At 43.1% G+C, this 27050-nt stretch overlaps 1 protein-coding gene across 7 annotated transcripts in view; it reads right to left on the reverse strand.

Annotated features, from left to right (window-relative positions):
- LOC127584136 (methylcytosine dioxygenase tet3-like) overlaps positions 1–27050 on the reverse strand; it is a 259452-nt gene that overhangs the window by 13951 nt on the left and 218451 nt on the right. For all 7 annotated transcript variants that reach the window (XM_052040712.1, XM_052040715.1, XM_052040716.1 and 4 more), the window contains 6 exons: positions 25540–25633; positions 19607–19815; positions 14261–14411; positions 9713–9802; positions 5996–6133; positions 976–1309 (listed from right to left, as the gene is read on the reverse strand). In XM_052040712.1, coding sequence (XP_051896672.1) covers positions 976–1309; positions 5996–6133; positions 9713–9802; positions 14261–14411; positions 19607–19815; positions 25540–25633 — 1016 coding nt within the window. The remainder of the gene's footprint in view (positions 1–975; positions 1310–5995; positions 6134–9712; positions 9803–14260; positions 14412–19606; positions 19816–25539; positions 25634–27050) is intronic.

Here is a 27050-nt window from a genome sequence, read left to right on the forward strand (position 1 = left end):
CATTTTAAACCCCCATATTAACCTACCCGTACATCTTTAGAATGTGGGAGGAAACCGGAGCACCCGGAGGAAACCCACGCAGACACGGGAGAACATACAAACTCCTTACAGACAGCGACGGGAATCGAACCCCGATCACTGGCGCTGTAATAGCGTCGTGCTAACCGCTACGCTACCGTGCTGCTCCACATTGATGGACATGTGTACTTGGAATTGGTTTATTATTGTCACTGGTACCGAGGTACAGTGAAAAACTTGTCTTGCATACCATTCGTACAGATCAATTCATTACACAGTGCATTGAGGTAGTGCAAACAAGGCAAAACAATACAGAATGCGGAGTGAAGTGTCACTGCTACAGAAAAAGTGCAGTGCAGGTAGACAATAAGGTGCAAATCATAATGAGGTAGATTGTGAGGTCAAGGTACATTGAGATAGCACAAAGGGAAAATAAAAACAGAATGCAGAATATAGTGTTACAGTTACAGAGAAAGTGCAGAGCAGGTAGACAAATAAAGTGCAAGGGCCATAACAAGGTAGACTGAGAGATCAAGAGTTCATCTTTATTGTACAGCAGATCCATTCAAGAGTCTTATAACACCAGGATAGAAGCTGTTCTTGAGCCTGGTGGTACGAATTCTCATGCTTTTGTATCTTGAGCCTGATGGGAGGGGGAAGGAGAGGGAATGTCTGGGATGGGAGGGGTCCTTGATTATTCTGTGAGAGAGAATAAATTGCAGGGGTACCAGGGAAATAAGGGGGAGAGGAATGGGACTGATGGGATTGCTTCCCTGGGAGCTGATATGGACCCGATAGAATGAATTTCCTCCTTCTGTGTCAGTAGAAGATAAAAACTCTGATAGAAGATAAGAGAACGATGGCCAACCCTAAAGCACACGTTATTAATTCTGCTTTTGTGTCAGTGCAATGTGAGGTAGGATGCAGCTTTTAATTATAGAAAAAAAGAACAAATACCTTTGTTTTGTGGAGTGCTACACTTCAAGTTTTCTGCTTCCTGCTTCAGCTTCCCAGCCAGGAGTTTCTTCTCCTGGTTTCTCTGCTTCTCAGCTGCTCTCTTGGCTTCTAACTTCTTCTGGCGTGCTGATTTGACTGGTTCGGGCAGCATCCTAACTTCCCTGGGAAAGGCGGTGAGCACCTCTATTGCCCCTGCTTTGATCTTCTCATTCTGGTTGTCTTCACTGCCATGTTCATCAGTTGTCGACACCTTGTAGAGTGGAAGCACGTGCAACTGCTCATCTTCTGGGGTCGTTCCAATCTGTCGATTGTCTTCCTTTGTCAGGGTGCAAACCTGTGAAAATATACCGACAGATTACGAACTTTATTCTTGGAAGGATCTAAACTGCTCTTTTCTTTATTATCATTTAACTCATCAGTCTGATGTTAGAATGGAGCATTACCATAATCTGATGGAGAAGTGACTTGCTTTGCAGGAAGTGTTTTTTTGATGCAGAGTGAAACTCTGGTGAGCTGCAAACCTTTCAAAATAAGTTTATTTCAACATTTAATTCATTTGCAAAGCTGCACGCAGCCAGGTGCTGTCATTTGGGTTTGGTGCTAAATTATTACAATTGTGGCATTTGCACAAGGTCAGTATTTGCATTTTAACGGCAGTCTTTGTAAATATGCAACAGGAGTGGGTGGGTGTGCCTGAATCCTGAAAGTCAGGAACAGGTCTTTAATTTACCTCCAACATTATGATGTAAGGTTGCCAACTTGAAATGTTGGCTCTATTATCAGCATTTTCTTTTTCTGCTTCCATCTGGACGCGAGTTTGAATGGAAACTTGCCGGTTGGGGACTGGGGTGTAAAGCTGAACGTTTAACCCAGTCCAGAGTTAGGTACAGTTAAAGTACCATGGTGGGACTGGGAGTTGGCCAGGACATGAAACCCAAACACTGAAGGTAGACAAGAGACACAAGAAATTCTGCAGATGCTGGAATCTGGAGGTAGACCAGCAAGGTTGACAGGTAAGTACCAGACTAGCGCATGAGGTGAAGTAGTAGGGCTCTTTCTTAACCTCTCACCCTCGCCATGACAACCTACTTTGCTCCCTGCAATCAGACTCTCGCCCAATCTCCCTCCCAATGTACCCCCGTCAACCCCGACTGGACATTTGGCTTGTCTGCACTTCCAATTTCCCCTCTACTACGACCTGCACACACCACCCTATCTCCCTTCTCCTTATACCTACCGAGGTCAGTGCCTCTCTGGTCACCTCATCAGCTGCATTGTTATAGCACCTTGAGCATAGTAGAACATCCCAAAGTGTTTCCCAAGTGCACAAGAGTTGATACTAAGATGTAAAAGCCATTACTGTGATAGGTGAAAGCTCAGTCAAAGAGATAGGAGTTAAGAAACATCATAATGCAGAAGAAAGAGGTTACTAAAGGTATAAAATCATGAGAGGCATAGATAGGGTGAATGCACACAGTCTTTTTCCCAGGGTTGGGGAATCAAGAACTAGAAGGCATAGGCGTAGGGTGAGAGGGGAGAGATTTAATAGGAACCTGAGGGGCAACTTTCTCACCCAGAGGGTGGCCTGAATATGGAATGAGTTGCCAGAGGAAGTGGTTGGGGTAGGTACATTAACAGGAAAGGTTTAGAGGGATATGGGCCAAACAAGGGCATATGGGACTAGTTTAGATGGGAATCTTGGTCGGCATGGACCAGTTGGGCCGAAGGGCCTCCTTCTGTGCGGTGTGACTCTATGCCTCAGAGCTGCCATGATGCAATTCAATTAACTTTTTCATTTTCCCGGACTGATCGGAAGAGACAGATCTGCGCCCACTAAACCATGTAATATGTCTCGTTTCCCTTGTGATCAAAGTTTGATAAAAATATTTCAATAACTGATGGCATTTTTGGATCCCTCTTTCATGGATAGGGGCCTGTTTTCAGAATGTATGTTGTTTAAAATGAAACTTTTGTTGCAATAAGAAAATGCTGGAAACACTCAGCAAGCCAGGCAGCATCTGTGGGAAGTGAAGCAGTTTCAGGAGAAAGACCAATGTTCTGATGAAAAGCCTTCGACCTGAAAAATTTAACTCTGTTTCTCTCTCCACAGATGCTGCCTGACCTGCTGAGTGTTTGCAGCACTTCCTGTTTTTATTTCAGATTTCCAGCATTTGCAGTTCTCTTTTTGATGTTCTACAAATGTGTTCCATTAAGAAAACCTTAACTGTATTAGATCATGAGGAAAAATGTTGGATAAAACATGCGTACTGGCAACATGAAGTAACTGCAGAGGTAACCTGTCCAAAGCGCACAACAGAAGCAAATTGCTTAGTTCCAGACAATCTATGCCACGCTGTTTAGAGTCATATGGTTATACAATATGGAATCAGGCCCTTTGGCCCAGCTCATCCATGCTGATCAAGTTGCCCAACTGAGCTAGTCCCATTTGCCTGCTCTGTCAACTCCATGTGGTACCTGATGTGCATTAGTTAGCACATGCTGAAAGAAAAATATAGTAGCCATTGCACAGGCTGCAGAGTAGTGAACACAGCCCAGTCCATCATGGGCACAGCCCTCCCCACCACTGACGGCATCTACAGGAGGTGCTGCCTCTAGAAAGCGGCACCCATCATCGAGGATCCTCACCATCTGGGCCGTGCCCTCTTCTCGCTGCTACAGTCAGGCAGGAGGTACAGGAGCCTGAAGTCCCACACCACCAGGCTCAGGAACAGCTACTTTCGGACAACCATCAGGTTATTGAAGCGACCTGCACAACCCTCACCCTCCCTCAGCAATGGAACATTACAGACCACCTCTTTCACTGCTATGGAATTGTCTCTGATTGTGTCTTTGTTTTTTGCACTAAGGACTTGTTTTTGTACGGTCTTTTTCTCTCTCTCTCTTCACTGTCTTGTAATAATTTATGTATAATTTATATTCTGTGTGTTGTCTGTATTTATTTGCCTGTGATGCTGCTGCAAGGAAGCTTCTCATTGTACCTGCACCTCACCGTACTTGTGCACATGACAATAAACTTGACTTGACCTGACTTGACTTGACCGAGTGAGTTTAACTCACTAAGATCGTCATATCATAGCAACTCATGCTATTCCAGCACTCACTCCTTATCCCAAATACTAAGCTCAGAAGCAAACTTTGCTGCTTAGACAATTAAAAGACAAACAAGGTTGTGATTTTATTTCTTCTCCGAAAGGGGAATTAATTAATCCATCTGGAAGGAACAGCCATTGCAGTACTGTCAATTGCCAACATGCGGCAGTGTTGCATCGTGAATAACAGATGGGAATTGGCCACTCCATAAAGAACTGACTTCACCTCTGAGGAAGGTAATTTGTTCCACGTGCAGTGTGAAGCTCTTCTACTTTCAAACATTACTTTTAAAGGTCTTTTTCATGGCCATTCTCATTTTTCTCTGCATCGGTGAGACAGATATAAGAACCAGACAACTCCCATGGCTGTTAATAATGTAATATTTTCATGCAATTGTCAACAGGATTGCAAAAACATCATTCTGTATTGCAGCATCAATGTGTCATGTTGAGTTGTCAACTGATCTCTTCTAGAGTAGAGTGAGTTTGGTTCCTTACAGAGCTCTCTCGGTAGCTTTTCACATGAGAAAGTGCTACAAAAGATGGTTTAATGTTTGACACTCAGCCATGCGAACATGAGGATGTTTCAATGAAAGTGATGACGAGGGTTCTTTAATTAATTGTAATAAGGAGAGAGCCCACAACAATAGTAATAAAAAAGCACTGCTTTCTCAGGATTTGGAATCATAGAGAGATACAGAGTGGGAACATGCCTTTTGCTCCATCAAGTCCACACTGACCATCAACACGAATTTTACACCAATCCTACCTTAATTCCATTTTTTTATTCTCCCCACATTCTCTTCAGTTCCCCCCAGATTCTGCTGCTCACCCGCACACTATGGGCGATTTACCGTGGCCAATTAACCCACCAACCTGCACATCTTTGGGACGTGGGAGGAAACTGGAGCACTTGAGAAAACCAGGTGGTCACAGGGAGAACGTGCAAGCTCCATGCAGACAGAGGCCGAGGTTAGGATTGAACCCAGGTCTCTGGTGCTGTGGGGTTGCAACTCTACCAGCTGTACTACTGTGCCGTCCTAATTTGTTTTACATTTTTGATTCAGTATACATCTTTTGCTAATTTCTTTTCATTTCCTTTTGGTCAATTACCCAGTTTGGTCTATTTGGTCAATTTCTGTTGATCATTGCATCTTTCCCAGTCACCAGGAGTTTTGGAAAGATATTCTTTAGCTTTATTTGAATTGGAGGTGGGCATTAAATGTTGGCTGCACCAGCAATAAATTTAAAAAAAACTCGCCATCCCGTGACCTCAGTTCAGACTCAGAACCAGAACCAGAATCAGATTTATTATCACTGATATATGACATTAAAATTGTTGTCTTGCAGCAGTAGTAAAGAGATAAAAATTACAAAAAATAGCGCAAAGAAAGGAATAACGAGGTAGTGTTTATGGGTTCATGGACCATTCAGAAATCTGATGGCGGAGGGGAAGAAGCTGTTCCTGAATCGTTGAGTGTGGGTCTTCAGGCTCCTGGACCTCCTCCCTGACGGTAGTAACAAGAAGGGGGCGTGTCCCGGATGGTGAGAATTCCAACCACTGTGCAATTAAGAGAGGTCATTCTGCAGAAACCAGGTTGAAACTCCCCAGTTCACTCCAAACAGCTGGAGTGACTTATATCCTATGACTCTCAGCTGGAATTAAACTGGGGTCCAAGCCCTTTACCCACCACGTCCCCGAGAACTGATATTACTAAAGTAAAAACAGAAAATGCTGAAAACAGTCTGCAGTTCAGGCAGCATCTGTGGAAGAGAAACAGTCACGCAAAACAAAAAGTTTTTGACTGTGTCCTAAATTTAACCATTTGTTCGAAAGCATGAGATTCATAGTTCTACCTGAGGGATAAACTGAAGAAGTATTGATTTCAGTGAAGTGATGATTTACATACCACAGTACAACCATTGTACATGTTGTGCTGGTCCTTATGAGCATGTGCACAGAAGTCCATACATGCAGTTACTCCGGAAAATGGTTTCCCTTCTTTTTTTCCCAGTCTACAGTCAGGCGCTAACTGTTCATTAGTAACCTGTGAAGACAGTGAATTACACAACAGTTCTTTATTTCTTTTTTTTAAATCAAGATTGCATTAATGTTTCATAGATCGGTGTTTTGCTGTTACTTATTACAGGCATGGTAGTGTAGCGGTTAGCATAACATTATCACAGCGCCAGCGACCCAGGTTCAATTCCGGCCATTGTCTGTAAGGAGTTTATACATTCTCCCCGTGTCTGCGTGGGTTTCCTCTGGGTGCTTCAGTTTCTTTCCACATTCCAAAGACGTACAGGTTAGGAAGTTGTGGGCATGCTACGTTGGCGCCAGAATCGTGGCGATGCTTGCGGGCTGCCCCCAGAACACTCTACGCAAAAGATACATTTCATTGTGTGTTTTGATGTACATGTGACTAATAAAGAAATCTTATCTTATATGGTGTATTGTCCTTCATCAGTCGTGGAATTGAACTTAGGAGCCGAGAGGTAATGTTGCAGCTATATAGGACCCTGGTCAGACCCCACTTGGAGTACTGTGCTCAGTTCTGGTCGCCTCACTACAGGAAGGATGTGGAAGCCATAGAGACGGTGCAGAGGAGATTTACAAGGACGCTGCCTGGATTGGGGAGCATGCCTTATGAAAACAGGTTGAGGGAGCTTGGCCTTTTCTCCTTGGAGCAGCGGAGGATGAGGGGGGACCCGATAGAGGTGTATAAAATGATGAGAGGCATTGATCGTGTGGATAGTCAGAGGCTTTTTCCCAGGGCTGAAATGATTGCCACAGGAGGACACAGATTTAAGGTGCTGGGAAGTAGATATAGAGGAGATGTCAGGGGTAAGATTTTACTCAGAGAGTGGTGAGTGCGTGGAATGGGCTGCCGGCAACGGTGGTGGAGGCGGATACGATAGGGTCTTTAAGGAGATTTTTGGATACATGGACCTTAGAAAAATAGAGGGCTATGGGTAAGCCTAATAATTCCTCAGGTAGGGACATGTTCGGCACAGCTCTGTGGGCCTGAATTGTGCTGTAGGTTTTCTATGTTTCTATGTTTCTTATTGATAGAACAATCAACACGAACGGAGTCGTTGGACTCTTAAATTAAGTAAAAGTCTTCTACACTTGCTGGAGTTAAAGTAAAATTTTCAAGTTTAAAAAACATATTTTATCTTTGGAAATGTAATGATCTCCATCAAATGAACTTTTGAACTATTGGATTGCAACCGATTGCATTTAAACAGTGTAAACACATGCAGCGGTTAGCGTAACATTATTACAGCGCCAGCGACCTGGGTAAAATTTCAGCCGCAGTCTGTAAGGAGTTATTACGTTCTCCCTGTGACTGCGTAGGTTTCCTCCGGGTGCCCTGGTTTCCTCCCACATTCCAAAGACGTACGGGTTTGGAAGTTGTGGGCATGCTATGTCGGCACCGGAAGCGCGATGACACTTGCGGGCTGCCCCCTGAACACTATATGCAAAAGATGCATTTCACTGTGTGTTTCGATGTACATGTGACCAATAAAGAAATCTTATCTTATCATTTGCATTGCATTCACTAGTCTAATATAGGTAAACATAGCAGTCAATTTGCATTCATACAGTCTCATAAATGGCAATGGGATAGTGAGCAAATTAAGTATTCCATTGATATATGAACACTCAGCAGGTTAGGCAGGGTCTGTGAAGAGAGAAGCACAGTTAATGTTTCAGATAATGACTACCCATCACGTGTAATAGTGATAACGACTGGGTTACCTGGGGAACTCTACTAAGAATATGAGAAATCTCATCATAAACTCAGATGAGATTTCATTTCCATCTATCAGGCAGTCATAGTGTCACAGAGTTATACAGCATGGAAACAGGCCCTTTGGCCCAACTTGTCCATGCCTACCAAGAAAATTAGTGAGGAACGTGATTACTTTGAGAGCTGGCACAGACTCAATGAGCTGAATGGCCTCCTTCTCCGTTGTAAGAAACTACGGAGATATAAAAAATATTAAAAACAGGAACTTTGCTGCAGGAGCCATTCATTAGCGAAGAAACAGTTGTGGATGGCATGGGTGAATGAAAGAGTAAAATTAAAATCCACGTTGCTTCATAACGAACTAATATCAACTCCCCACTTCACAATCTATCAATGTTTGTGAAGTGCATTCTGAAGAGAGAATCTTCAGAAGACTGGGCAAATAACTTATCGGTTGAAATTGGACCATTTTTTATATGTCACCGTTTTATTGAGATTAATAGAAAGGGGTTGAGCCTTTTGTCGCAAGATAAATTCACGCAGCAGTTGAAAGCAAAAAGTATGAAGGTACTAAAATTAAACTTGTGCAAAATTATTTACAGAAATAGAAAATGAATACTCCACACAGAGCCAACCAATTTATCAAACTGTTTAGAGTCCTTTTTTAAATTAAACTCTGCAATTGGAAACACATCGATTAGTTGCATTTGGATGGTACTTGCAATCTATATGTGCAGTATGGGAGATTGTTTTAATTCTTCACTGTGGTCAAAAAGGCACTGCAATGACCGTTGACTGAGGCACGGTGCTGGAATGGGATGGGGAGCTGGGTGAACTTCAATTTCAGACAACTTATGGCAGGTTGATCGAACGGTGAAACCACTTGGCTTAACCCCATTTATTGGGCTCCCAATTCTTTGTCGTTTAAATAGGGTAGTAGCAAGCCATGACAAGTTGCTTCACCAAGTAAAAGAGGGGGATTGAAAGATGAGTCCCCCAATCAGACTGACCTCATTGCAGTTGCTGAGAGGGGTGAGGACGGAGTGAGATGGAAAAGTGGTATCTGTTCAGCTCTTCATATGGTGCACTGTGATGGAGGGATTTAAAGAGCAGTCAGGGTGTTTTTATCTTGCGGCAGCTCTCCATCTTTCGGCCAGCATACCAAACCGAAGGGAAAGACAAGCAGGAGCGCATCCCTGGGAACAAGTGCCACATTGTCCCCTCAACCCTGTCAAAGAGACACGTGGGCTTTCCTGAGCGGCACTTCTATAGCCCAATCACTGTGGAGCATTCGTGCAGCACACAGACTGTACCACACGTCGATCAGAGGTACAGCGGTGGGAGGAAGGGAGGAAGGGAGGATAGAGGAGGAGGAGGAAGGGAGGATAGAGGAGGAGGAAGGGAGGGAGGATAGAGGAGGAGGAGGAAGGGAGGATAGAGGAGGAGGAAGGGAGGATAGAGGAGGAGGAAGAAGTGGAAGGAAGGAGGGAGCAACAGAAGGAGACATCAATCCCAGCAGGTCAGAAGCGCAGCTCCCCATCCCAATCCACCACTGTGCCTCTGTCAACCATCATTGCAGTGCCTTCTTGACCACAATGAAGAATAAAAACAAATGCCATCAGTCTCCCATGCTGCACAGACACATTGCAATTACCATCCAAATATGTTAGTGGAGATTGTGCAAATATTCTACGCAATGATGTGCAGTCTGATAATAATTAAAACCCAGGGATTTGCAGTGGAATATTTAAATAATAGAAGCTTCAAATAATAGATGTTATTGTTCTAGCCATGCTTGGTGGCAGTACAAGAGCGAACAAGTCTCATAGCTCTCCTTTTCATTGCAGAATCGGGGCAAATTTTTCAACTCACCTGATTACTGAAGGCTTGAGGTGCAAGCTGCTTGTAGAGTGGAGCAACTTCTGTGGCTAATGTTTGCAATCTATCCTTAAGTAAATCTTCCTGAGTGGAGAAACAATAATACTAATTAACGCTTTGCAATATTAATCCACACCGTTGACTAGCAGTGCTACTAATGATCCCTGTTAATTCAATGTGAGAATTGAATTAAGTACAATCACAGTGGAGGGAAAAAGAACGAACATTTCAGGTTGATGATCAGAAACATTAACTGTTTTTCTCTCCCCACAGATGCTGCCTGACCTGTTGGTTATTTTCATTATTTTCTGCTTTTATATCTGATTTCTAGAATCGATGGTAATTTTTTTTTAATTGCAACCACTGTTGTCTAGAAATTTGTCCCTGTTTCATGGTGCTAACGCACCAGATAACAGCAACAACACTTTGTACTCTGCCTCTGAATGGAAGGTGGAGTATAATTCAGTGCCACAGAGTGAATTTAGAGCTACTAAGAAGAGATGAATTTCTAGGCAAGCTTAGCTGTCATTTAGAATGGAATCTTACTGGGATTAATTGTGACAATGCTTGAAGTGCTAATAAGTAAGATTTCAATATAAACCATAAAAGTGCAGAATTGCAAGTTGCAGTAAAATTCTCACTCTATTCCTCAATTACAACCAATAAAACATGGATATACATTCAGGATTTGAAAGATGTACAGAATAATGCTGGTGCATCTATTGATTCCACTGTTATGACACGTTAAAGTTTTCAGTTGCTTTCAGTTTACTAGTCTCTGAAAACAAGACACTGCTATCAATTGGTAAATTGGTAACTTGGTTTATTATTGTCACAGAGTTTGTTTTGCATGCCATCCATACAGATCATTTCATCACATCAGTGCATTGATGTAGTACAAGGGAAAACCATAATAGAATGCAGAATAAAGTGCTGCAGTTACAGAGAAAGTGCAGTGGAGGCAGACAATAAGATGCAAGGGTCATGACAAGGTAGATTGTGAGGTCAAGAGTCCATCTTAATGTACAAGAGGTCCATTCAATAGTCTTATAACGAAAGGGATAGAAGCTGTCTTTGAGCTTGGTGGCACATGCTTCAAGGGTTTTACATCTTCTGCCCGATGGGAGGCGGGAAAAGAGAGAATGTCCAGGGTGGGAAAGGCCTTTGATTATGTTGGCTGCTTTACTGAGGCAGCGAGAAGTGTAGACATAGTCAATGGAGGGGAGGCTGGTTCTTGTGATGTGCTGAGCTGTGTCCACAACTCTCTGCAGTTTCTTGCGGTCAAAGCAGTTGCCGTACCAAGCCGTGATGCATCCAGATAGGATGCTTTCTATGGTGCACTGCAACAGTGCTCATTTGTTAAGTCTTGGACTGCTAATTTCTTTTACCTTCTTACAGCTGTGTAACAACACCTACGGGAAGGGGATTGCCACACCGATGGATCAGCCAAAATTTGGGCAATTACGTTCTGATCTCAAGCTGCAGCTGTTAATTTCTTCCAGCAACAAACCTGCGGTGTCGTTGGAGGAATCTGTTGAACACAGCTTCAGAATAAAGGGACGTCCCTTTAAAACTGAGATGAGGAATTTCTTCAGCCAGAACGTGGTGAATCTGTGGAATTTGTCGCCATAGGGGGCTGTGGAGGCCAAGTCATTGGGTGTATTTAAGGCAGAGATTGATAGGTTCTTGATTGTTAAGGGGGTTTAAGGTGGGAGAATGGGGTTGAAAAAAATCAGCCATGATTGAATGGTGGAGAAGACGCGATGGGCTGAATGGCCTAATTCTGCTCCTATATCTATGGTCTTATGGTAGCAGACTATCATGGACACACCATTTAAAGCCAAGGCCCACTGACGATCACATTATTCTATAGCCAAATAGTTAACAATCCTAACACTAAAGCAGAAAAAATGATTACAGGTACCCTTCAATGAGAACAAGTGGAGATATTGGTATTAGTAAAAATTTAGGATGGGCTTGGGGATAATCATAGATTCACTTAGCATGGAGAAAGACCCACCAACTCCATGCCGATCATCAGACACTCATTTACACTGAACCTACACTAATCTCATTTCTTTCTCCCCGTATTCCCACTAACACCTCCCAGATTCTACCACTCACCTCAACATGAGAGGCCAATTTACAGTGGCCAATTAACCTGCTGACCCACATGACTTTGGGATGCAAGAGGGACTTAGAGCATCTGAAGGAAACCCATCACAGGGAGCATGTGCAAGCTCCACATAGACAGCACTGTAGGTCAGGATCGAACTCTGGTCACTGTGAGCTGCCCATCTCATCTCAGGTATCTCCATGGGTTAATTATTTTTACCGAGAGTTCCGGCTGATGTTAATCCCTCAACCAATATTAAGGCATTGGGCCTGTAGTCTGTAAGTGAATTTGCTTCTAAACGGTTTTGTTGAGATATTTTTTTCTTTTCTGTGTGTGTTGTCTTTCTGATGACATCCACGGCTCATTAGATCTTTTGCTAGAAACGACCCCCATGGACTACCAGTGGACCAGGCTGATTTCCCCATATTAGTTATTGTATTTCACTCCTGTAGAAGACTCACTGAGACAGTGAGATTGCTGGAATTGTGATATTATCATAAACTTCAGCAAAGAATCAATGACGAAATTATTTTCTCTTAGTTCACTGAATTACTTTTCGTGGAATGAAATGAATTGAGCCTTCCAGGTCACTTGGTGTAATAGCCTGCTGCATACGTGTTAAAGAAATCTTTAACATGAATTTGCTCTTTAATTGACAAATGTCTCAACTTTCTTTCCAAGTTATGTTTCAGAGTTAGTTCTCCACATTAACAATATGTTTCCCTTCACGCTACTGAGGAGTATTTACATTGGGATTATTCAGAAATGCAGCAGGATATTGTACAGGCACAGCCGGTGTGTTTGAATGATAAACCTTGTTAGAATGGATACTCTTCTGATAATGATGCTTTATGCATTGTGTTAGTATTGCACCGTGAGTCATTCACAAGATTGAAACCTTTAATTTACAATTTAGCCCGGACTTTGACTGTGGCATGGAAATCTGTGGCAGATGTGTTGATAGTTATTTACATATACAACAGTAAGAAAATAATGAATTTGCATTTACATCAGTTCTTTCAAGAGTTAAATATGTCCCAAAATCCAGTACAGCCTTTGAAATGCAGTCACTGTTCAAATGTTTGGAAAGGAAGCAGGCAGTTGGTACAAATCGATAAGCTATGAAGGGCGGTGATATTCATGACCTGAGAATTCTCTGTCTAGCCGTGGTAGTTGCAAGTACATGAACCAATTTGACACGACAGGCACCTGATGTGCATGCTGTACTCAGCATGTGCACAGAAGGATACAAGAACTCAAGTAAATAGGAACAGGAGGAGGCCACTTGGCTCCTCAAGCCTTCCCTGCCATTTAATATGATCATGGCTGATCTGTCCCAGGCCTCCTCTGTGCCAGATCCCTTCTCCATCTCCACCTTAAATACTTCCAGAATCCACAACCATCTGAGGAGGACAATTCCAGAGATTTATGACCCACTGCCAAAGAACATTTCTACACAGCTCCATTTTAAATGACCCAGCATGCTGGAGCCTTTCAGTACAGTGGCAGTGTGTTGTACTGTATCAATCACATATCACGATCAATGGTGATCGGTAGCATGCAAATAATGAGGGCTGCCCAGTGGAGGTTCCAGAGCAGCATGCTCTAATGTTGATTGAGGTTTAAGTACCAGCCAGGACTCTCAGAGAAGGCCATGGAGTCTTCAGTTCACCAACAGTGAGAAATAAAGCCTCGGTTTAACATCTCAGGAGAAACACCATTGAATTACTAGCTGGAATTATGCTTAAGGTGTGCCATGGTCTCTGTCTACACTTCCCGCTGCCTTGATAAAGCGGCCGACATAATCAAAGACCCCTCCCACCCCAGTCATTCTCTCCTCTTCTCCCTTCTATCTGGCAGAAGATACAAAAGCTTAAAAGCATGCACCACCAGGCTCAAGGACAGCTTCTACCCCGCTGTTATAAGACTATTGAACGGACCTCTTGTACAATAAAGATGAACTCTTGACCTTGTCATGGCCCTTGCACCTTATTCTCTACCTAAACTGCACTTTCTCTGTAACTGCAACACTTCATTCTGCATTCTGTTATTGCTTTTCCCTTGCACTACCTCGATGTACCGATGTGGTGAAATGATCTGTATGGATGGCATGCAAAACAAAGTCTTTCACTGTATCTCAGTACATGTGACAATAATAAACCAATTACCAGTTACCAAAGTGGGATTTGAACCCAAGTTCAGTGATTCAGAATCAGCTGCATGTTCATTGAATCTGGGCTGACAATTTAGTTGGGTTCAGGATTACGCCAGTTGTGTACAATCGAATTGGAAATGCAGTCGTAAGATTCAGTGAAAGATGTATGGGTAGGTTAATTTGGGGGTTTAAAATGGGCGGCGCGGACTCGTCGGGCTGGAAGGGCCTGTTACCACGCTGTAAATAAAATTAAAAAAAAATTGAAACCAACCTGTTTTGGGTTGTCTCCCAGCAGCCTGAACTTGCGGGGGTGCTTGCTGCGGGCATACTTGCAACCATTGAAGTACATACTCCAAGAACAGCCAAAGGAGAAGGAAGCACCACAGGTCTCAGGATCCTTTCCCTGGCAAGCACAAGTGCGACTGAAATAAAAGAGGAGTGAAAGCTGTAAATATCATTCAATTTGGAAGCTGCAGAAATATTGACCAGAGGACTTATACAGAATCGCTATTGATATGATAAATATGTCCTAAACATTGCAGGCATGGTAGCATAGCGGTTAGTGTAATGCTTTACAGTGCCAGCGACCTGGGTTCAAATCCGGCGGCTGTCTGTAAGGAGTTTGTACGTTCTCCCTGTGTCTGTGTCGGATTCCTCCGGGTGCTCCGGTTTCCTCCCACATTCCAAAGACGTAGGGGTTAGGAAGTTGTGGGTGTGCGATGTTGGTGCCGGAAGTGTGGCGACACTTGCGGGCTGCCCCCAGAACACTCTACACAAAAGATGCATTTCACTGTGTGTTTTGATGTACATGTGACTAATAAAGATATCTTATCTTATATTGATGAGAGAAGGTGGTTGATGGCTCTGAACATATTTTTGGATTCATTAACTTGTGCTTGCATGTATGAATGGCACCAATATTTTAAAGTTTGCACTAACTGTAACTATCCAGTGACATAGAGTCATAGAAGAGTACAGCAGGGAAACAGGCCCTTCAGCCCATCGAGCTCATGCTGACCATGCACCAACCATTTACACTAATTCATTAATCCTATTTTTTTCTCTTCACATTCTCATCAACTCCCCACTCCCCCCAGACTCTACCACCCACCTATGCACTTGGGACAACTTACAGTGGATAATTAACCTACTGACATGCACAGCTTTGGGATGTAGGAGGAAACCCCACCTGGTCACGGGGAGCGGGTGCAAACTCTGCACAGACAGCACCGGAGGTCAGGGTTAGTTTCTGGCACTGCGAGGCAGCTGCTGTACCGGCAGTGCCACTGTGCCACCCTGGTGTTAGGGTGCCAGTTTGTGGACAGCAAGGCAAGTGCCCCTCTTGTGTTTGTTCTTCTCATCGCCTGAGATTATTAGCCTCACTGAACTGCCATTTTAACCTGGCCCACTCTTCATCCCATTGGTCCACTTCCACTTGCCTTTCTGCATACTTATACTTGAGAGTCTATGGGCACATGAGGAGTATAGATGCCAGCGCCCAATCCCTCATGGGATGGCCGACCAGTCAAATAGCATTGGGTCAAGAACGCTTGCTCTATTTGGCCTCACTTCCAGGGCATTGCATCATGCTACTTAGAGGTTTCATTGGCTTGCATGCTGGTACAACCTTAAATATCTTGTGTCTTGCAACACCAACGCCAAATGCTGTTCAACCAATCGTCTCACACAGGGAATGCGTTGAAAGTGCTACCCCTCCTACCTTCTGGACACATCTGTGATTAGCCAACTGCTACAGGTCATTTAAAGTGTAATTAGTGGTGAACATTACATCTCGGGTCTGTTACAACAACTTCATCAGAAGGGTCTTCTCTGACTTGGCTGGCTAAACCTTCTGCTTGGTAAACATTGGGCTCCTGCAACAGGATGAGTGCATCCAACGATAAACCTCAAGGTTTATCACACCTGACTTTCTATTCCCTTAAAAATTTCTCTTCCTTTTGCAAGAACGTCTCTCAAGTTCCATCACAGCCAACTTTCTTGCTGCAAGTAAATCCCAACCTGAAAAGGAACAATTGTAAAGAACAGAACCAGAAATAACACACTGGAAGTTCAAACAAAATAGCTAAAAAAGCAACAAGAACACTTTATTGAATGCAACAATAAACTCAAATCATAAGGGTAAAATGCCCAACTTTTCCATATTTACTTACGACATAGAAGGAGGTTATTTCGGCCCATCGATTCTATGCTGGCTCACAGAGCAATCCCATGCCCCCATTAATTTTCCAAGCGATCTATTCTCCTCTCATTCCCATCGATTCTCCCCAGATTCTACCACCCATTTACACACTAGAGACAATTTACCGCAGCCAATTAAACCACCATCCAGCCCGTCTTTGGGATCTGGAAGGAAATTAAAGTTCCCGAGAGAGTCAACTATCTCCCGGTAGCACTCACATCTATTGTGATGAAGTGCTTTGAGAGGTTGGTCATGGCTAGAATTAACTCCTGCCTGAGCAAGGAGCTGGACCCCCTGTAATTTGCCTGCTGCCACAATAGGTCTACAGCAGATGCAATCTCACTTGCTCTCCACTCGGCTTTGGAGCACCTAGACAACAGCAAAATATACATCAGGCTGCTATTTATCAATTATGGCTCGGCATTCAACACCATCATCTTTTCAGTACTAACCAGCAAGCTCAAAACCTGGGCCTCTGCACCTCCCTCTGCAACTGGATTCTCAACTTCCTTATCGGGAGATCACAGTCAGTGCGGATTGTTAGTAATATTTCCTCCTCGCTGACAATCGACATAGGTGCACCTCAAGGATGTCTGCTTAGCTCACTGCTCTATTCTCTCTACACTCATGACTGTGTGGCTAGGCACAGCTCAAACACCATTTATAAATTCGCCAGTGACACCACTGTTTTTGGCAGAATCACAGATGGTGATGAGGAGGATCTCACTCCTGGTTGAGTGGTGTCACAACAGCAACCTCGCACTCAACGTCAGCAAGAGCAAGGAACTGATTGTGGACTTCAGGAAGGGGAAGTCGGGAGAACACACACCAGTCCTCATTGAGGGGGTCAGCGGTGGAAAGGGTGAGCAGCTTCAAGTTCCTGGGCATCAACATCTCTGAGGATCTATCCTGGGCCCAACACATTGATGCAATCACGAAGAAGGCATGCCAGTGGCTCTACTTCATTAGGAGTTTGAGGAGATTTGGTACGTCACCAAAGACTCTTGCAAATTTCTACAGATGTACGGTGGAGAGCGTTCTGACTGGTTGCATCACCGCCTGGTGTGGAGGCTCCAATGTGCAGGATCAGAGGAGACTGCAGAGGGTTGCAGACTCAGCCAGCTCCATCACGGGCACAACCCTCCCCACCATCGAGGACATCTTCAAGAGGTGGTGCCTCAAGAAGATGCCATCCATCACTAAGGACCCTCACCATCCGGGACATGACCTCTTCACATTACTACCATCAGGGAGGAGGTACAGCAGCCTGAAGACCCACACTCAAAGTTTCAGGAACAGCTTCTTCCCCTCCGCCATCAGATTTCTGAACGGTCGGTGAACCCATGAACACTACCTTGTTATTCCTTTTTTGCACGATTTATTTATTTTTGTAACTTATAGTAATTTTTATGTCTTTATGTCTTGCACTGTACTGCTGCTGCAAAACAACACATTTCATGACATACAGAATATCAGTGATAATAAACCTGATTCTGATTCTGAGCATTCAAACATTACGCGTACATCACCAGTGGTCAGGATCGAACCGGGATTACTGGAGCTGTGAGCAGTCAAGTTGGCTGAGGGTGGCCTTTGTTTTACAGTGGGGACTTCGCAAAGAGGCCAAGGTGGATCATTTACTTGGCCGAAGATTGTTCCAAATGTTCAGTGGAAGGTTGAGTCCTGCTATGACTGAAGATCAGAATCTTGAGTGGTATCTTCTCTTCCCTCCTTCATTATGTGCCGGATGAGGCAGCATGGTTGCGGAATGAGCTCCAACAGTAGCATGCTGTTTTTGCTGTTGATTATGCAGCCTGTCTTGCAACATCCCAGACAGGTGCCTCATTTTTAGGTCTGCCTGATGCCACTCTAAGTACGTCCTTTATGAACCAGGATTGGTGACAGCTTTAGAACAAGGAAATGGAGTATTTTACTCTTATACAATTAGCAGACATGGCAGCACAGTGGTGCCGGCGGTGGAGCTGCTGCCTCACAGCGCCAGAGACCCGGGTTTAATCCTGACCTCCGGTGCTGTCTGTGTGGAGTTTGCACGTTCTCCCTGTGATCAACGTGGGTTTCTCCCGGGTTCTCTGGTTTCCTCCCATACCCCAAAGATGTGCACGTTGATAAATTAAATTGCCCCTGGGGCATGGGTGAAGGTTAAAATCTAAGGGAAGTTGATGAGGATGTGCAGAGAATTAAATATTAAGGGATTAATGTAGGATCAATGTAAATGGTGTTTGATAGTCAGCACGGACTCAGTGGGCCGAAGGGCCTGTTTTATGCTGTGTCTCTCCATGACTCTGTAAATTTTTGTGCCTTCACATTTCCTAAACCCTGTCGGGTGAAAGTATCGTCATCAGATTCAAGCATCTTTCCTTTTTAAATGGGACTCAATTCGCTCTGACGTACATGAGAAAAAGCTGTATTGCTTCAGGGAAGTAACACCTAAGTCCATCAGCTTCTGAAAGTCATCAACAGCTGGTTTCACATCCATCTTGTCCTCAGTTAGCAAGGATGTGAGAGTTCGAAATTCACCAATTTTTTCAGGGTTAAGATCCATGGATTTTTCGAACATGTCCGTCAAGGGCAGAAAATTGCTTGTTATGCACCCTGTCGGTCTTTCCACCCCATGGAAGGATAACCATTGCTGGAAGTATGTTCATTCTAATCCACAAGGGAAAAGTGGAAAGGGGTTTACAGTGTGGCAGAAAGGACTGCAGGAGATCAAATGTGCCAACACAGAGAGCTAGGAAGGAAAATGTACCATGGCACTGTTGCAGAGGATGCCATCTCTAACTTTGGTTAGAGTCGTTTTGGTGACGAATTAAGAGGTTCTGCCACAGGGATGAGAAAAGGTTGTGCATGGATTTGAAAGACAGCAACTCATTCAAGGACCTTCGACTGGGAAGTAAAAGGTTGCAGATGGGGAGATGTTCTGAAACAGGAAATAGGGGGCTTACAGGGAATTATGGGAGATGTGATGAAAGGGACGGGTCGGTGGCTGAGCAAATGGAGCCATTCACAAGGTTGCCCGGCAACAATGTAGGGATTAGCCAGTCAGAAGTAATCGGGCTTTGGAACAAAATATGTCCCAAAGAATTTGTTGCCACAGAGGGCTGTGGAGGCCAAGTCGTTGGGTGTATTTAAAGCAGAGATTAATAGGTTCTTGCTTGGTAAGTGGGTTAAGGAGAAAAGGCAGGAGAATGGGGTTGAAAAAAATCAGCTGTGATTGAATGGCAGAAGAGACTCGATGGGCTGAACGGTCTAATTCTGCTCCTATACCTTATGGTCTTATGGTCTTAATTTATGGTACTAAGTGCTCTTGAAGTATATAAAACTAAACAACAAATTCGCAGAAGCGTTACGGCAAAAATGGAGACCATTTGGACCATAAATCAATACCAGTAAACTTACTCGTCATTCAATCCACATCTTCGGCAGGTAGGGTTCCCATACTTCGTCAACGTCTCTGTGAGCTCATCATACAGCTTGTCACCCAGGGATCGAGGGATGCCTTCCCAAGCAAGGATCAGAATAATAACGACCGCATTCTGACAGTGGTGACCAGCTCGTTCACGCACGAGACACAGGACTTTCTCTTCTTCACTCGCTCTTCTTATTATCTGTGCACATTTAAGGAAACAGAGCCTTGGTAAGTATTTCAAAAGCAGCAGGAGAATGCAGCAGAATTCTAAGTACTCTTGACATTTGGACAGGCACATGGATAGGAAAGGTTTAGAGGGATATGGGCCAAATGCAGGCAAATGGGACCTATAGAGGTACCATAGAAAGCATCCTATCGGGAATCATCACGGCTTGGTATGGCAACTGCTCTGCCCAAGGCCACAAAAGAGTTGTGGACACAGCTCAGCACATCACAGAAACCAGCCTCCCCTCCATGGACTCTGTCTACATTTCTCACTGCCTCAGTAAAGCAGCCAACATAATCAAAGACCCCTCCCACCCCAGACATTCCCTCTTCTCCCCCCTCCCATCAGGCAGAAGATACACATACCACCAGGCTCAAGGACAGCTTCTATCCCAATGTTATAAGGCTATTGAATGAAATTCTGGTACAATAAGATGGACTCTTGATCTCACAATCTACCTTGTCATGGCCTTGCACCTTACCGTTTGCCTGCACTGCACTTTTCTCTGTAACTGTAACATTATATCCTGAAATCTGTTATTGCTTTTCCCTTGTACTACCTTGATGTACTGACGTGATGAAATGATCTGTATGGATGGCATGCAAAACAAGGTTTTTCACTCTACCTCAGTGCATTTGACAATAATAAACCTATTTTACCAATTTTTTTAACCAATTTTAAAATGGGATTAGCGTAGGTAGGCTCCTTTTTCAGCATGGATGAGTTGGGCTGAAGGGCCTGTTTCCATGCTGTATAATTCTGTCTCTGACTGACTCATTTTTACGCAAGAATATAACTCTTGCCATGATTTCCTTCCCATTTTTATGAAACCTCTTATGTTGGCAGTTGTACAAGTTGTACGAGACATTGGTGAGGCCACATTTGGAATATTGTGTTCAGTTTTGGTCACCCTGCTATAGGAAGGATGCCATTAAGCTGGAAAGACTGCAGAGGAGATTTACAAGGATGTTGCTGGGACTCAAAGGACTGAGTTATGGAGCGAGGTTGAGCAGGATGGGACTTTATTCACTGGACTGTAGGTGAATGAAGTGTGATATTATAGAGTTGTATAAGATCAAGGGGGGCATAGATAGGGTGAAAGTGCACAGTCTTTTTCCCAGGGTGGGGAATCAAGAACTGGACGACATAGGTTTAAGGTGTGAGGGGAGAGATTTAGTAGGATCCTAAGGGGCAACTTTTTCACCCAGATGGAATGAGCTGCCAGAGCAAGTGGTTGAGGCAGGTAGATTAACAACATCTAAAAGGCACTTGGATAGGTACATGGATAGGAAAGGTATAGAGGGACATGCGACAAATGTGGGTAAATGGGACTAGCTCAGATGGGAATCTTGGTCAGCATGGACCAGTTGGGCTGAAGGGCCTGTTACTGGCCTGTATGACTCTATGACCCTCAGTTTTAATGCCAGCCCAAGCATACTATATCATATAATGAGGCAGATTTTCCAGCTCTACTCCGAGCCTTAGGCTTGTCTACTTTGAAGTAAACCCTACTATTTGCAATGGAGCTCTTTTTAAATCCTTATGGACATCTCCTGTAATTAATGAGGAGGATTCTACCTGAGAACCTCTGGACTGTCAATACCATTGGTGTTTCGATAAAAGTGTCAATGAAATGTCTGGTAAAAGTGTCAATAGAAAAGGGTAAAACATTGAACAAAAAGGTAACATTTCAGCAGAATTGGTGACAGAGAAATCAAAGTTGTTATTTAACACGTGAGCCTTTTCTTTGGTACTATTTCATGGAATATACAACCTTAAAGGCAAAGATGTCAAAGTTTAACCACTAAACCGAATTTAACTCTTGCAAAATATTAAAAAATATACCCTTCTATCTTAACCATAAAACAAACTGCTATTAAATCACACAGAGTATTTTGCGTTGTTACATTCTTGACAAATAATTTTTAAAGTATTTGCAAGGTCATAAGATTGCTTCCAAATATTTTTTTCCCTGATCTTTTCTCCCAACCTGAATTTTGTTTTAAAAGGAGAACTCTTGTAACTTCTGCACTGGAAACAGATGCAGAGAAAGAGACCTTCCTGTTTTAGAATACCTTCAAGCAACTTCACATCACTTTTATTTGTAATAAGTCCTTTATAGATGTTCCAAGAATTTCTTGCTTAACCTATCTGAACCTAGGGCTTTCGTTCAACTTTGCCTTCATTTCCCAATTGTGTAATGTTTACTTTGCTCAACTCCAACACTCTCATAATGTGCTGAAAGATTAACAAAGATAATATTTAACCTTTGATTGTTATTTATTCTGAAATCAGGAAAGGGAGATAGACACCACTTGCTACAAGAGCAACAACAACTTGTATTTTTGGAACAATGTCAAAGTAGTAAAGTGTTACGGAATTGTGGCGTCAAAGAGAGATACAGGACAGAAATAGGCCATTCGCTCTACTGGGTCCATGCTGACCTTCAAGGACTCCATTTTTACACTCATCCTATCCTAAACTATTTTATTCTTCCCACATTCCCATTAACTCCCCCAGATTCCACCACTCACCTAAACATTAAGGGCAATTTATAATGCTCCATTATCTTACCAACCCACATGTCCATGTGATGTGGGAGGAAACTGGAGCACCCGGAGGAAACCCACGCGGTCACAGGGAGGACGTGCAAACTCCACACAGACAGCACCTGAGGTCAGGATCGAACCTGGGTCTCTGGAGCTGTGAGGCAGCGGCGCTGTTAACTGCGGCAGTGTTTTGCCCCAAAGGGAGGGCAAACAGCAGGTAGTACTGATGCAGGGAGATACCCAGGTGCAGATACTCCATCACAATTCAAGATGTGTTGAGGGAGGAGAGATTTTAGGAAGGATTCTAGACACTGCCTTAGTAATTATTCGCCAATTTACTTATTTATTCATGTACAGGATGTGAATGTCACTTTCATGTAACATCATAACAATGTAACATCACCAGAGAGAACCGTCACTACATAGACAGCAGTGGTTCAAGAAAGTAGCTCACCACCAATTTCTCAAGGGCAATTATGGATGGGCAGTAAATGCTGGCCTTGTGCAGATCCCATGAAAAGGAATAATATTCAACAGTTCTGTCCACAAGCGGTCCTCCCGAGATTGGACAAAGCCACCCTCATTTGTACCTGTTTAAAAACAGCCATCTGGGTTGGAGAGAACACTAAGTCTGCAGGATACGACATCACTGGCCTGCAAACTCCTGTTTCACTTTGGGCTTCTTTTGTACTCTGTAGGCTTTAGTTTTCAGAGCGTTAACCAAAGGCTGAGATGCTCTACAAGCTCCACCTAAGCTTTGAGGTCTTCTATGAACCTTTTCTGGTACAACACTTCACTCATACTCACCATCCAACATGACAACTGCTCTCAACACTAATATGCTGCCCATATCCATCCAGATACACACAGTACCTGGGATTCTGCCAGTGATTGGTCCTCCGAACTCTGTGCACAAAATTACCAATCAGACCCATCTGAAAGCAGCTAATAGCCACCTGAGTCTAACATGTAGTGACAATTCAGTGATTTTAATTGCTGGGTTGAAATCAGAAGTTCTGCTTTTGATGTGTATCACGAGTTGTCTATACTGTTGTACATGGTATAACAGAATTAATATTGGCACTTATTTGGAATGCAGGAAAGAACTCCATTTACATTCCAGTGGGAATGAAAAGGATTTTAGACAGATTTGATTAAAATCACTTGATTTTTTTTCTTGCAATTGCTGGAATGTGTACCTTTGATTTTTGAGGATTTGTTTAAAAAATTCAGGAATATTTGTACAGAAATAATTAGATTTCTGAAATAAAACTAATATTTTTAAATGACAATGAAAATTGTAAATTTTAAACTTCCTCAAAAAATCCATCAAACACGGTGGTAGATGTTGTCTGGTAGTGAGAGGGAGACATTTTCTGTGTTCTACCTGTACCAAAATCTTTTTACAGGTGCACTGTACATAATATCCTGACTGGTTGCATCATAGCCTGGCACTGCAATTCGAATGCACAGGAATGCAAGAGGCTGCAGAGAGCAGTGGACATAACCCAGTCGACCATGAGCACAGCTCTCCCCATCATCAAAAGCATCTACAGGAGGTGCTGCCTCAAGAAAGTGGCATCTATCATCAGGGATTCCCCACCAGCCAGGACATTTTATAAAGGCTGCAGCTTTATAAAACTTTAGATAGGCGGCATCTGGAGTATTGCATTCGGTTCTGGTCATCGCATTATAGGAAGGATGTCGAGGCTTTGGAGAGGGTGCAGAAGAGGTTTACCAAGATGCTGCCTGGATTCGAGGGCATGTGCCATTAGGAGAGGTTGGACAAACTTGGGTTGTTCTCTTTGGAGCAGCAAATGCTGAAGGGAGACCTGACAGAGGTTTATAAGGTTACGAGAGGCATAGATAGAGTAGACAGCCAGTATATTTTCTTCAGGGTTGAAATGTCTAATACCAGAGGGCATAAATTTAAGGTGAGAGGGGGTAAGTTCAAAGGAGATGTGTGGGGCAAGTTTTTTTACACAGAGGGTGGTGGGTGCCTGGAATGTGCTGCCTGTGGTGGTGGTGGAGGCAGATACAATAAGGGTGTTCAAGAAGGTCTTAGCTGGGCACATGAATGTGAGGGAAATGGTAGGATATGGACATTGTGTAGGCAGAAGGGATTAGTTTAGTTGGGCATTTTATTACCAATGTAATTGGTTCAGCACAACATTGTGGGCCAAAGGGCCTGTTCCTGTGCTGTACTGTTCTATATTCTATGCTCTCTTCTCACTGTTACTATCAGATAACACTTGCAGAAGCCTGAAGTCCCACACCACCAGGTTCAAAAACAGCCACCTTCCTATAACCATCAGGTTCTTGAACTGACCTGCACAACCCTAACCCTACCTCAGCAAGGGGGCACTGCCATGCCTTGTTTCTAACTGTGCTTTTCCACTAATGTCTTGTTTTGCACAGACTTTTTCTTCACTGTCTTCTATAATTAACGTACAATTTATGTATAATTTATGTTCTGTGTGTTGTCTGAATCTACCTGCCTGTGATGCTGCTGCAAGCAAGATTTTCATTGTACCTGTACCTCACTGTAACTGTGCACATGACAATAAGCTCGACTTAAAATCATAGACATGTCATTTAACAGTACGTTCATATTTTAATGTTATTCAGTCATAATCCTCTTGTATAAACGTGCTAAAATGAAGCTTTTGGAAAAGGCTTTAATGAACTGAATCCACTTAAAAAAGTTATGAAATGTTGGCACTGCTACTGAAAAGCAGTTACTTAATAAATGTAGGATGGTTTATGTGTAATAGCAGGAGCCTTATTAATAAATTACTCACTTTATGTTAATGGAGAATAGTGTAGCCACAATCAGACAATGGATGTGCAAAAGTCAGTACTAATATCTCAGTTTGGCCAAGTTAAAAATAAATCAGTCAAGGTTCCTGTTATTGATCTAGATCGATTAAACACTGGCAGTAATGTACTTGCAAGAATCTGGAAAAAAGCAGGGTCAGATCTGGGTGCAACACCATAAGCAGGTTACCAGCACTATACAAGCTTGTATTGTGTGCACTTGGGCAGAAATCTGGAGGGTATCCACCTGCTACAGGACAAGCCTCAGAAACTCCTTTCAGTGGAGATTTAGAGCAAAGATAAACATAAAACCAAACAAAAAGACACTTACCCATTTTGCAATTGGACATCCCTGGGAACTCTTGCCTTCCTTCCCCGTGTAAATGACTTTCTCAATTCTAACTGCTTTCCCCTTCTCCCCATACCTGAAAGAAATAAAAATTAAGGATAAGTTAAACCAGTTGAAAGATTAACAGATTACCTTCAGGAACAGAAGTCCTGAAGTTCTGCAAAGTGGCCTTTCCGATGGCAATCTACAATCAGTGGATTTTTCAGCCGTGATTCTCCAAAAGTAACAAAAAAATATATAGGAGAGGGAGGAGGCCATTTGGCCCATCGAGCCTGCTCCACCATTCAACAAGGTCATGGATGATCTTCCACTTCAACACCATTTCCTGCCCTATCCTCATATCCCTTGATTCCCTTAATATCTAGAAATCTACGCTTCTCTCCATTTTGAATGCAGTCATTGCCTGAGCCTCGATAGCCCTCCGAGAAGAGATTTCCAAAGATTCGCCACCACTGCACAAAGAATTTTTCCCACATTTCAAATCAAAGCGTTCTCCTTCCCGATTATTTTGAGACTGGCTCCCTAGATCCAGCCTCCTCAACCAGGAGAAACACTCTCCCAATATCTACCCTGTTCGATCTACTAAGGTTACCTCTCGGTTGTATAAATAACACTCTAAAATGTTCAGTTGTCATGTAATCTCTCTTTCTGCAGCCACAGGATACTTGCTTGTGAGTTTGGCCCAGTCAGTGGATGTCTTAACTGTAGACACTTGGTACCACCTTCCACAGAGCTAAGGGTATGTCAGAATGCACTCACTTCCCTCTCTTACTCCCTGCGATAACTCTTGGATCTCTCCACTTGCATGTTCAAATCTCAGCTCGTCCTCGTTCAGGAATTCCAAATATTAATTGCTGCATTTTTATTTCAAACAGTATTTCATAAACCCTAATCTCAGCCTTGCAACAAAGTTTTTTTTAATAATATCGGCATTAACTGGAAAAATCACAATTCTGAATTTTATCACCATATTCTGCATTCTGTTTTTTAATCCCTTTGTACTACCTCGATGTACTTATGTACAGAATGATTCTGGATGTGATGTAAACAAAAGCTTTTCACTGTATCTCAGTGCATGTGACAATAATAAACCAATTACCAATTAAAATAAGAATAAATTCTTCACAAGAAAATTGTCCCACATAATAAAATTGGCTAAACTTCAAATCTAAACCTTTTTACCATTGGAATCCTCGTATCACGCCTCAGAAATTAATGTTCACCATTCTCTAAAACAATCCGACTCCTAGGATAAAACACTTGCTGATATTCCTCACAAACTTTAAATAGAGTTGGGTTTCCCAACCATTGACAAAAAATGATTGGAAAATCTTGTGGTAAATTTTAAATGGATTTACTCCGAATGCCGTAAGATCTCCAAGGGTGTAACATTTAAGATTTTAGTGTTGCGTTGAGAGTATTTCAGTGCCTTGAAGTGTTATTGACTGTAACATGCTCCAGTTCATTGGTAGCATAGTGATGCTGCTGTTAGC

Source organism: Pristis pectinata, chromosome 29, assembly GCF_009764475.1.
Source record: "Pristis pectinata isolate sPriPec2 chromosome 29, sPriPec2.1.pri, whole genome shotgun sequence".
Classification (NCBI taxonomy): domain Eukaryota; kingdom Metazoa; phylum Chordata; class Chondrichthyes; order Rhinopristiformes; family Pristidae; genus Pristis; species Pristis pectinata.